A 13,317-nucleotide genomic window follows, 5' to 3' on the forward strand; every position below is an offset into this window, starting at 1 on the left:
CCAATCAGGAGAATCATAATAATAAAGGTAAAGGTTCCCCTCGCACATATGTGCTAGTCGTTCCCGACTCTAGGGGGCAGTGCTCATCTCCGTTTCAAAGCCGAAGAGCCAGCGCTGTCTGAAGACGTCTCTGTGGTCATGTGGCTGGCATGACTAAAAGCCAAAGGTGCACGGAAAGCTGTTACCTTCCCTCCAAAGGTGGTCCCTATTTTTCTACTTGCAATTTTTACGTGCTTTCGAACTGCTAGGTTGGCAGAAGCTGGAACAAGTAACGGGAGCTGACCCAGTTATGTGGCGCTAGGGATTTGAACCGCTGAACAATTGTTTTTAATCCTAATTTTGAGTACTTGGCACCTGAACCAATCTCAATGAGCATTTTACCCTCGAAATAGTAATGAATAGTTGTGATCCATCCCCAACCAGTCCTTTTAATTGTCGTCCCCCCCTCACTCCTCCCATTTTTGTCTGTTTTCTTCTCAGATTACTTTTATGATCAGGGTTCCCCCCCCCCCCAGAGATTACAGCTTCTTCATGCTATTCAGTTTTAAACCTTACTACTAAGAGTAAAAATAAGCTATTTTGTAACATCCTCTCCTACTTCCTCTTCTGTACTGGATGGGGGAGACTTTGCAGGCAGAAAATTCATTGTAGGTTCTCTTGCACAGCTATTTTTCACTGCATAACCTCCACCTCTGCTTGGCCATAAATAACCACATAATCTTTATTTTTAAACCTGCATTACTGCAGTTGTGGAGGGGTGCATGAAGTTTGTAGCTATTAAGCAACCCAAAACAGCTACTCGAGAAGACAAAAGTATAACTGCATCTGGTTAACTTTACTGGGGAGAGGAAGCACTCCTCCTCCTTCCTCTTCTTTAAAATGTTATTTGATGTAATTCGTCATCTGCTTGATTTATGCAGCACATGTCGCAAATAGAGTGTTGTTATAGGTTTCTAAAAGCACATTCCCTGTCACGCGCCTCTTCAGCAGCCACTCTGTCCTGGACAACTATCACCAGCATTGGATTCTTATGTGACAGGGGCTGCGGGGTTTTTCTTCTCCTTGTTACATTAACTGACTCTTCATTTTTAAATAAGACTTGCAGGGAAGCCATGGGTTACCAGTAAACAATTGTGGTCAGCCCTACAGCTATTGCAGAACTGAGATCTGAGCTTTCCATACCCAATCAGGATTTAGTTTCAAGGCAGGAGAAACAGAAGTCTTCAGCAGTGCTAAGCAAAGGACAATGTTCAGTTTTAATAAATTCATAAATAAGATGAAATTGAATCCTGGAAGAACCAGGACAGGTGAAAGATTTTTTTTTTTTAATCCAACTTGTAAGTAAAGTTTGGGATTTGCTACCATGAGATGTGGTGCTGGTTAGAGCAAGTCATAGAAGTCCCAATGGCTAATATTTATTTATTCGCTTGCTTGCTTGCTTGCTTGCTTAAATATTAATTTATTTTTCAAATTTAATTATCCTCAATGATAGCATGTACCTCTGGAGGGCATTTGATGAGAAATTGTGAGCTTCCTTGTGCAGCTGGATAGCCATTGTGAGAACACTTGGCTTAACCAAAGGGACCAAGAGTCTGATACAGCAGGACCAGAGGTGGGTCTCAGCAGGTTCTGACCAGTTCTGGAGAACCAGTAGGAGAAATTTTGAGTAGTTCGGAGAACCCGTAAATACCACTTCTGACTGGCCCCACCCCCATCTATTCTCTGCCTCCCAAATCCCAGCTGATCGGGAGGAAATGGGGATTTTGCAGTAACCTTCCCCTGGAGTGGGGTGGGAATGGAGATTTTACAGTATCTTTCCCCTGCCACGCCCACCAAGCCACACCACAGAACCGGGAGTAAAAAATATTGAATCCCACCAGTGAGCAGGACACTGATTATGCTCTTATAAAAGTCCTGTTTCCTTGAGAACTTGTCAAGAAAGCTAACAGACTTAGTTTTACCAAAAAAAAATCCCTACCTGATATACTCTTGTATATGAACAGGAGGGTCTGCAGGGGGTCAAAAAATCAAGACGATGGCCACAAGCATAAGATCAGAGCCCTGTCCTTTTTCTTGTGAATTGCATAATAATAAATCTCACAGCTGTGGCTGCCACCTTCCAAAGGAAGGCATAGATTGTCTGAAATATCTTTTGATTGAAGTTTGTTTTATCCTTAAATGAACCTCTGTGGAATAAGGTTTAATTTACTACTATTTCTGCACCAGCTTGATCTAAGAGTCTTCTTTGTGATCAAGTGAATATATCATTTTTTGGGAGAAAACAGCACTTCAGCCTAGTTAACACTAGATGTCCCCCTTGCAAGCGAATTCGCTGTGGTCTTCAAGAAGCAGGCAGAACTTTGAAAACAGTTGTATACCTATTGGAGGATTAATTCAGCTGTTTTACTGAGCCATTCATTCTGAGGCATCATTTAGATTTACACTTGCCTCCTTCCTACTTACCTATAAAGAGATTTTTTTTTAAAAAAGCAACTAAGAACAAGCATACACACATGTTCAAAGAATGCACTGTTAGTGTATTTAAGTGCAATGCATACATACATACAAGGCCAACTGTTGCAGCTATAACAGTATCATGTCTGTTCATGTACTATATATGAAATTGTATATGTACATGTGTATGCATGTATATACTGAGAGTATACACACACACATATACATGTGTATGTGTGTGTGTATATATATACACACTGCCCTGAGTCCCTCAGGAGAAGGGCAGTATAAAAATTTAAGTAATAAATAAATAACTGGCCTAACTTCCCTTTTGAATTGTAAATTTTTAATCTGTTTTAAAACTTTAGGGGTGTTTTAATCTGTTCCGGGCCAAACTATTTAATTGGGTTTTATATTGTTTTTTAAGTTTTGTAGTCTGTATGTTTTATCTCTTTGGCTGTTCACCGCCCTGAGTCCTTCGGGAGTAGGGCGGTATATAAATCTAATAAAATAAAAAAATAAAAATAAAAATAAATAAATACCACTTCTATATATGTGTGTGTGTGTGTGTGTGTGTGTGTGTGTGTGTGTATATATATATATATATATATATATATATATATATATATATATATATATATATATATATATTTGTCTATGTAAGTTTTCACGGGTATATATATGTGTACAGTTAATATTTCGGGTTTCTTCCCATGTAATTGTGAACATATCCCTAAAAGGGTAGAAGCGACGTTTTGACAGAATCTCATCTGCCATCATCAGGCATATACACACACACACACACACACACACACACACACACACATACATACATACATCATACATACATATATGCAAGTTTTGGTGTATTCGGGTCTTTTCCCGTGTAAGATTGAGAGCATCTTGGGCCACATTTCGACAAGGTCCCACTCGTCATCTTCAGGCTGGTGCCTTCGGCTTCGTACCTATGTGAGCAAAGCGCTTTGCTCGCACAGGCACGAAGATGAAGGCACCAGCCTGAAGATGATGAGTGGGACCTCGTCAAAATGTCGCCAATGGAGGCCGGGGCGATGCGTGCAAGTGGTGGCAAGTGGCTGCAGAAGAAGCGGACCAGCAGTGGGCTCCTGCTGGGTAGGGCTGTCAGTGCCATCACCGCGAGGTCAGTCAATAATAAGAACCCTCCAAAAAGAAGGTCTAGCCATTTTTTCGGGAGTCAAAAGAAAATAAGACCCAGTTTTTTGGAGAAACACTATATTTTCTCAGCCTTCTTTTTGGCTCGTGCAGTATACAGATCCTCAGTGGAAGGCAGGCGGGTTGCAATTGTTTCTTCTGCAGTCCTAACTATCTGTTGAAGTCTGTACCTGTCCTGTTTGGTTGTTGTGCCAAAGTAGACAGTTATAGAGGTGCAGAATGTAAAATTGGATCAGCAGCTCCTTGGACAGTCTGAGCTTTCTGAGCTGATGAAAGAAGAACATTCTTTGTTATGCCTTTTTAATGATGGTTCTAATGGTAGGTGTCCATTTCAAGTCCTGGGAGATTATAGAAGCCAGAAAGTTCAAGGTCTCTATTGCTGATAAAAAACTGTGTTGTCTGATATTGTAAGAGGTGGTAGAACAGGAGGGCTCCTCCTAAAATCTACTATCATCTCTTCAGTTTTAAAGTGTGTTCAGCTCCAGATTGTTTCTGGCTGCACCAAAGGGCTAGTTGTTCAACCTCCCATCTGTAAAATAGGAACTACCATACTTTTCAAGTTTATTGTTTTCTATTAAAGTTTAGGTTCCTCTTCAGCTTATTCTTTCAGTCTATTAAATCTATTTTTAATTGCTTTCAATGTAGGTTTAGAAGAGTACAAAAACATCTGTCTCATACGACTGTTCCTTTGGATGAAGTGTTGAGTCTGTAAAGAATGTCAGTGGCAAGCTTTCTACTTGGCACTGTAACTGCTCAACCACAAAAAACTAAAGAAGTTGGACAAATGTAATTCCATAAACGTTGTTGTAGGAGGCAAGGGAAAGGAAGAGATATTGTTTTCATACAAGATGATGGGGGGAAACCATGAAATATAGACCTTAAAAAAATAGCTCCCATCTCACTTTCAGAAAAGATTGAGAGGAATTTTTAGATCTCAGACAGATGAAAATTCAAGTAGAGTACAGCAAAAGATGAATAATAAATCTTTAGTTTTTAACAGTCAATGGAGCCTTTAAATCAGGAAGGAGATAAAGATAAATATTTATTTATTATTCGAATTTCTATACCGCCCTTCTCCTTTCGGACTCAGGGCGGTGAACAGCCAAAATAAAAAACATTTATACATAAGTACGATTAAAAATAGATTTAAAATAATTAAATTTGGCCCATAGTTTAAAATTTATCAATTTAAAATCCATATCAAAATTTAAAACCAACCATAAAATCATAAAATCAAGAGAGACCGGCTAACTGAAAGAGATGAGTTTTTAGGGCCCGACGAAAGGTCCGGAGGTCGGAGATCACTCGTATCTCTGGGGGTAGATTGTTCCAAAGGGTAGGTGCCACCACAGAGAAGGCTCTCCTCCTGGGGGTCGCCAGCCGGCATTGTCTAGCCGACGGCACCCTGAGGAGGCCCTCTCTGTGGGAGCGAACTGGCCGGTGGGAGGCTATTGGTGGCAGAAGGCGGTCCTGTAAGTACCCTGGCCCTAAGCCATGGAGCGCTTTAAAGGTGATCACCAACACCTTGAAGCGCACCCGGAAGTCCACCGGAAGCCAATGCAGCTCGCGCAGGAGAGGAGTCACATGGGAGCGCCCAGTCGCTCCCATAATCCCCCGCGCAGCCGCATTCTGCACCAGTTGGAGCCTCCGGGTGTACCCCAAGGGGAGCCCCATGTAGAGAGCGTTACAATAGTCCAGACGAGAGGTGACGAGTGCTTGAGTGACTGTGAGAGGTGACGAGAGGTGACGAGTGCTTGAGTGATGAAATCAAATATTTAGAAGAAGATTGGATAAATCAAGATCTGAGAAAGAAATGGCATGGATGAGGAAGGGAAAAGTAATTCATCTGTGGGACAATTTATTATTTTTCATAAGTGTTCAGTCAGTGTGCACCATCTTGGAACAGGTACTAAAATTCAGGCAGAAAGACAAAAATAATGTGTATCTCACCAAGGCGAGCAATTTTGTGCATACTATGAAAGTCTTTTTTTTTTTCAGGCATAAAAGTACAGGTAGTCCTCGACTTATGACCACAACTAAGTCCACAGTTTCTCTTGTTAAGTGACATATTTGTTAAGTGAGTTTTGCCCTATTTTACGACCTTTCTTGCCACAGTTGTTAAGTGAATCACTACAGCTGTTAAATTAGTAAATATGGTTATTCAGTGAATCTGGCTTCCCCTCTGACTTTGCTTGTTAGAAGGTGGCAAAAACAGATCACATAATTCAGGACACTTCAGCCATAGTACCTCTGAGTTGATTGTCAAGCGTCTGATTTTTGAGCATATGACCATGGGGATGCTGCAATGGTCGTAAGTGTGAAAAAATGTTCATAAATCACTTGTTTTAGTGCTGTTGTAATTTTGAATGGTCACTAAATGAACTGTTGTAAGTTGAGGACTACCTGTACAGTATGTCGGGGGAAAATGTACCTGTTCTGGCCTGTGGGCCGCCGGTCCCTCCAGCAGCTGAATCAGATGAGGAGGAGGCATGGGAGTCAGGATCAGCATCGAGGCAACCTGAGAGCTCCGAGGGGGAAGAGGGAATGGAGCTGTCAGAGAGAGAGAGACAGAGGCGGAACCTGGGCCGCCCGTCAGCCCTCAGATGGAAAGTCCACAGCCCCGAGGTCTGCAGGTGGCTGATGAGGAAGAGGAAGAACAGCTGGGTCCAGTGCCTCATACGCAGAAAGCAGAAAGCAGAGGAGGGCAGTGGGCCGATCCTTGGGATGGAAGAGCCACTTCTGCTAGCGAAGCCTCACCCTAGTTCTGGTGATAAAAGGCAGAGGGCGAATAGATGTGGCAGACAACTATTCATCTCCCAGCCAGACAGACTTGTTAGCCTGCTGTGAGAGAGAGACTTTTTGCCGGGGCTGCTGGTGCTCCTAATAAAGGAATTGGTGATTAAGTACAGAGAGTTGGTCATGTTTGGGGAGCTGGGTCAGAACAGTACCATGAGTTTCAGAGTTTTGGAAACAGCTGGTGTAATTAGATAAGAACTGAAACTTGCGCAACGTTACCAAGCAGAGAAGATAGGAAAAATATCTATTCCACTCAGCAATTGTTTTCCATTGCATTTTTCCAGGTACCATTTATGATTTAGTAAGGTCAATCATGGTTTATGACCCTGTTGAGATTCTCAGTCATCCAGGTCATGGTTGTCCCAAAGGTGCTTTCTCAGGAGACAACTGGACTTTCTTGTTTTTTCTTTGAAGACGTTTCACTTCTCATCCAAGAAGCTTCTTCAGCTCTGACTGGAATGGAAGGATTTATATTCTTTGCAGACAGCTGGTCATTTGCATCATTTTAAAGGGTCGTTGAAGCTCTTGGAGGTTTATCTGTGTCCTCAGGGTCACCTGAGTAACCCTCCAAGTGCTTCAACGACCCTCTAAAAGGATGCAAATGACCAGCTGTCTGCAACAAATATAAATCCTTCCATTCCTCCTCCAGTCAGAATTAAAGAAGCTTCTTGGATGAGAAGCAAAATGTCTTCAAAGAAAAAAACAAGAAAGTCCGATTGCCTCTTGAAAAAAAGCACCTTTGGGGCAATCATGGTTTATGTAGATGTCCTTACAATGGCAAACTACTGAGATCCTGCGAAGCAAACCACAATCCTGCTATTGAAAAAGTGAGATAAAAAATCAACTTTAATATGGATTTTGTACTTTTTAAGATGAAAATTGTTTGGCATTTTAAATGTGTTCTTTTCTTAAGTGTACACTTATGAAGAACAACTGTTTTTTTGGACAGAACATATCTGAAAGTACATTTCAGCCAAACCAAATTCCATAAACTGCCCTATTTCTAATCTGCTCCATTAATCTGCAGTAATGGATTGCCTTGCACTATTATTCCAAGCCATTTTATAGCCACAGAATGTTAATAATGTTTCTTCAACTAGGAACAAAAATAAATAAAATGAAGGACCATGCAAGACAAGCTTTCAAATATTTTTTTTAATATAATTGCATTTCTTAGGAAGTCTAATACTATTGGAATTCCTTTTTAAAAGATGATTGATTTGATTTGATTTGATTTTTTGATTTGATTTGATTTGATTTGATTTTTTGATTTGATTTGATCTGATCTGATCTGATCTGATCTGATCTGATCTAATTTACATCCTACATTTCTTACTGGGTGGTAAATACAATACTGTCCTCATTTTTTCCCCAACATACTTGTGGGATAATCTAGGGTGACAGAAACTAACTGGCACAACCTTCCTGGAGGAAACGGATTATCTAGACCCGTACCAATCGGGTTTCAGGCATGAACACAGCACGGAAACGGCACTGGTCACCCTGGTGAATGATCTCTGGCGGGCCCGGGATGAGGGTTATTCCTCTATCCTGGTCCTACTTGACCTCTCAGCGGCTTTTGATACCATCGACCATGGTATCCTACTGCGACGACTCGGGGGGCTGGGGGTGGGGGTGGGGGGCACTGTTCTACAGTGGTTCTCCTCCTACCTCTCGGGCCATACGCAGTTTGTTTGGGCAGGGGGTCAGAGATCCTCCCCGAGGCCCCTCACCTGTGGTCTGTGTGTGTGTTCACTTTCATTTCCATAAAACCCAAAACCTTATCAGAAAATACATTATAACAGCCAAGCCAAGAGTAGATCTATGTATGGAATACCAAAAACACTGGCCTAAAATCAGTGGTGGGATTCAAATAATTTAACAACCAGTTCTCTGCCCTAATGACCAGCTGGGTAGGCGTGATTCGGTAGTCATGTAACTATGGGCATGGCCAACTCAACTTCACTCACATTGATGGGCACTTCGACTTATCTGTTACAATGTAATAAGGGTTAAGCAGAGAGACAGTTTCTGTAAGCAGGGCAATAAAGATTAGGCTAGAAACAACACCAGAATGTTTCCTTCCTGTCTTCCTTACACGATTAGCTCTGTAAAGTGGAAAAAAACAAAATAAGATTTCTTCTAACAACCGGTTCTCCGAACTGCTTAGAAAGTTAACAACCGGTTCTCCCGAATAGGTGCGAACTGGCTGAAACCCACCACTGCCTAAAATTAAGAAAACACTGCTCACATCGATCACAGTATGACAATGGGGGCAGGAGCTTGTATTCATTCAAGTATTCTGCTGGAGTCACAGGCCACTGACAAGCAAGGACAAATTCTGAAAATAGTGATGAATCTTAAAGCAGAAAATGGAACTTGCTAATTTATTTCCAAATGTACTACCTTGTTTTCCCAAAAATAAGACCCTGTCTTTTTTTTTTTTTTGAACCCTGAAATAAGCGCTTGGCCTTATTGCCATACACTCAAAAGCCTGATTGAGCTTATTATCAGGGGATGTCTTATTTTGGGGAAAACAGGGTAGCAAGCTCCTCCATTAAACCATTTCAGAAGAGCCCTTGGAGCATGGGGCCACTAAATACATCAAGACAGCACCCTAGTCTACCCCTCCTTATTTTAGCACTGGTAATATATAGATGTAGATGTTGATGTAGAAATAAATATAGGTAGATATACTGTAGATACTGTACAGATATAGACCCATACATTTATCCATATCTATCTGTTCCAAGGTTCAGCAGGATTTGTTCGGCAAGAACCAAGCTCCCACTGGCATCTGAAATTATCTGCAATCTGTAGGTGGTTGAAACAACATGTCTCACTTCTTGTTCTATATTTTTGCTACTCTGTTTATCTCAGCTTTGGGGTCAATTTTCAGAAAACAAATATGCTAATGGTTTGGTTTCTTAGGTGGCCTAGAGATTGCTGCTTCAATTAACTGTAATAGGGCAACATGCCTGCATCAAACAGTTGCTGATAATAGTGCCAGCATTATTTTGTGGTGCCGTATGAGGTGAATGGAAAACGTGACCTGAGGAAGTCCTCAGAGAAGTGAAAAGGATTTGCCCATTTGCTGTTACCCAAACCCACATTTTTCTTAACCACTCCCATGTCTGGTGTTTGCTTTGAAAAAGAGCCAATTGTTTAATACTTAATCAAAACAACAAGGAACAGTCTTCAGTTATACGTGTGTATGTGTGTGCATGTATGTTCTGGATCCCTTTTTCCCATGTTGGAACCTCCTCTAATTATAAATGCAGCTTCCTGTCATTTGACATGAGAAACAGATGAAAGATCTAAAACAGAGGTTTTCAAACTTGGCCGCTTTAAGATTTGTGGACTTCAACTCCCAGAATTCTCCAGCCAGCAAAGCAAAGCTGGTTGAGAATTCTGGGAATTGAAGTCCACAAGTCTTTTTTTATTTAAAAAGTTTTACAAATACATTTTCTCCCCAATTCCCCCCCCCAAGCCCCCCATACCCTCCCTAGCCCTCCCCTTTTCCCCCCAGGACTTCCACAAAATAAAATCCTAATCAAAAATACATTTTATGAAACTTAAACCCCTCCACCCCCTATATACTATTTGTATCTTCATAAAACTCAATTAATCTATCCCTACATAATACATTCATTCAGCTAAAAGCTATCTGATATTTCCTAGTTTGATATTTATTCTGCACATAATCTATCCACCTTTTCCACTCCCATACATAAGTCTCTTGAGTTTGGTCTTTTAAATATGCTGAAATCTTCGCCATCTCTGCAAAACTGGCCATCTTCAAAGTCCATTCTTCAACAGTGGGCATAGCTTCATTTTTCCAATATTGACCTATCAGTAATCTCGCTGCTGTCACCATATACAATATCAGCTTTGTTTCACCCATTGTAAGACCCTTGACTATACCCAATAAAAACAATTGTGGAGAAAACTGAAGTTTTTTCTTCAAAACATTTTGCATAATCCACCAAATTTTTATCCAAAAAGCCTTCACTTTCTTGCAAGTCCACCACATATGGTAATATATGGCATCTAAGCAATCACATCTCCAGCATTTTGGTTGAACATTAGGATACATACACGATAATTTCTTAGGATCTAAATGCCACCTATAAAACAAGTCTTAAAGCGACCAAGTTTGAAGACCTCTAATCTAAAACATCACATTTAACAGAAAACTATGCCAAAACCTTACTCTGGGTGCATATGTGCTATAATTCTGCCCATTCTACAGCATTTAGCTCTTCTCAGAAGCCACCAATTTCTGATTACAAACAATAAAAGTAATCCAGGAAATCTTAGGTCTTGCTTGCTTTCTTCTCTCTGCCTATTTTTTTTCTTGACAGAGATAGGGATTGAACTGGTACCTCATAAACATATGGCCCTTGCTTGCTTTTATCTTATTTGTTTTTATTTATTAAACACCGTTTTATTGATTTAATACTATGGCATACAGTAGGCATATTCAAAAAGGCTTTTCAAAGGTTGAGGGAACCAAAGATACAGCATACTGTCTTGCTCTGTATGTTGAATGACACTTTGATGAGGTGGGTAATACCTAAAATAATGTCTATAAATAATGCTTGGAAACTTCTCTTCCCGCTTTGAACATACCATGACATGAAAGATATCATTACTATTTTGGCTCCTTTTGGTGAAATCCTGCTAAATTTCTTTTCCAGGACCGAAGACCTAAGTCCAAGCAAGGAAAAGAGATGTCTAGAGGAAAATCACAACATTTCCTGCCATGACAGAAAAATTTGACCTGCCAATGGCAGATTACAACCAGCCCAAGCTTCTTTATTGCAGCAATGGTGGTCAGTTCCTGAGGATCCTTCCAGATGGGAAAGTGGATGGAACAAGGGACAGGAATGACAACCACAGTAAGTGGCTTAATTGATCCAAATAGGAGAAAATATTATTCTGTGCTATTACAAAGCACTTACAACTGTTTACAAAGGCTGTTTCTAGATCTGGGCAGCTGTTGATCCAACAGTCATGAATCCCCTTTAATGTCTAACTGGGCCCTTAGTTATTTTTAACAGATATATAATTTGGAGGGGGAAAAAGCTCTCCACAGTCTTAAACATAATGTTTGTCTGGATTACACTGTTGCACCCATGTTCATTTGGACTAAATCCATTGACAGTTGCCTGTATGCCTTTAACCACATCTATTATTACAGTGAGAAGCCACAAACATATTGAAAATAGTGCCATGCAGTGGGCAAAGGGTTGAAGAAATGGCACCCATGAGCTAAGCTGAATCACAGGCAGGGGATGCCAAATATCATTCAGTCTATACGGCTGAGAAAATCATGGGCTCAGCTCTAAAATCCTCTTTGACTTGGTCCATGAAGAATTGATTCTTTCCTCTGAGCCTATCTTCATACCTCAGTCACAGACTTGCCCATCATATGTTCTGTATGAATGCATGCACGTGTAATGTGTATGTACAGTCAGGTCCAGAAATATTGGGACATCGACACAATTCTCATCTTTGGCTCTATACACCACCACAATGGAGTTGGAATGAAACAAACACAATGTACGTTAACTGCAGACTGTCAGCTTTAATTTGAGGGTATGTACATCCAACTCAGGTAAACGGTGTAGGATTTACAGCAGTTTGTATATGTGCCTCCCACTTGTTAAGGGACCAAAAGTAATGGGACAATTGGCTTCTCAGCTGTTCCATGGCCAGGTGTGTGATATTCCCTCATTACCCCAATTACAATGTGCAGATAAAAGGCCCAGAGTTCATTTCAAGTGTGCTATTTGCATTTGGAATCTGTTGCTGTCAACTCTCAAGATGAGATCCAAAGAGCTGTCACTATCAGTGAAGCAAGCCATCATTAGGCTGAAGAAACAAAACAAACCCATCAGAGAGATAGCAAGAACATTAGGCGTGGCCAAAACAACTGTTTGAAACATTCTCAAAAAGAAGGAATGCACCGGTGAGCTCAGCAACACCAAAAGACCTGGGAGACCACGGAAAACAAGTGTGGTGGATGACCAAAGAATTCTTTCCCTGGTGAAGAAAACACCCTTCACAACAGTTGGCCAGATCAAGAACACTCTCCAGGAGGTAGGTGTATGTGTGTCAAAGTCAACAATCAAGAAAAGACTTCACCAGAGTGAATACAGAGGGTTCACCACAACATGTAAACCATTGGTTAGCTTCAAAAACAGGAAGGCCAGATTAGAGTTTGCAAAACAACATCTAACAAAGCCTTCACAGTTCTGGAACAAGATCCTATGGACAGATGAGACCAAGATCAACTTGTACCAGAGTGATGGGAAGAGAAGAGTATGGAGAAGGAAAGGAATTGCTCATGATCCTAAGCATACCACCTCATCAGTGAAGCATGGTGGTGGTAGTGTCATGGCGTGGGCATGTATGGCTGCCAATGGAACTGGTTCTCTTGTATTTATTGATGATGTGACTGCTGACAAAAGCAGCAGGATGAATTCTGAAGTGTTTGGGGCAATATTATCTGCTCACATTCAGCCAAATGCTGCAGAACTCATTGGACGGCACTTCATAGTACAGATGGACAATGACCCAAAGCATACTGCAAAAGCAACCAAAGAGTTTTTGAAGGGACAGAAGTGGAATGTTATGCAATGGCCAAGTCAATCACCTGACCTGAATCCCATTGAGCATGCATTTCACTTGCTGAAGACAAAACTGAAGGGAAAATGCCCCAAGAACAAGCAGGAACTGAAGACAGTTGCAATAGAGGCCTGGCAGAGCATCACCAGGGATGAAACCCAGCGTCTGGTGATGTCTATGCGTTCCAGACTTCAGGCTGTGATTGACTGCAAAGGATTTGCAACCAAGTATTAAGAAGGGAAA

The 13,317-nt window shown here is 41.1% G+C and overlaps 1 protein-coding gene across 8 annotated transcripts in view; it reads left to right on the forward strand.

Annotated features, from left to right (window-relative positions):
• The window catches only part of FGF1 (fibroblast growth factor 1), a 48,484-nt gene that overhangs the window by 24,819 nt on the left and 10,348 nt on the right, over positions 1 to 13,317 (forward strand). For all 8 annotated transcript variants that reach the window (XM_087887434.1, XM_087887430.1, XM_087887428.1 and 5 more), the window contains one exon: positions 11,142 to 11,342. In XM_087887434.1, the coding sequence (XP_087743560.1) occupies positions 11,207 to 11,342 (136 nt within the window). In that variant the 5' untranslated portion in view covers positions 11,142 to 11,206. The remainder of the gene's footprint in view (positions 1 to 11,141; positions 11,343 to 13,317) is intronic.

Source organism: Pantherophis guttatus, chromosome 2 (assembly GCF_059756535.1).
Source record: "Pantherophis guttatus breed Tessera chromosome 2, ASM5975653v1, whole genome shotgun sequence".
Classification (NCBI taxonomy): Eukaryota; Metazoa; Chordata; class Lepidosauria; order Squamata; family Colubridae; genus Pantherophis; species Pantherophis guttatus.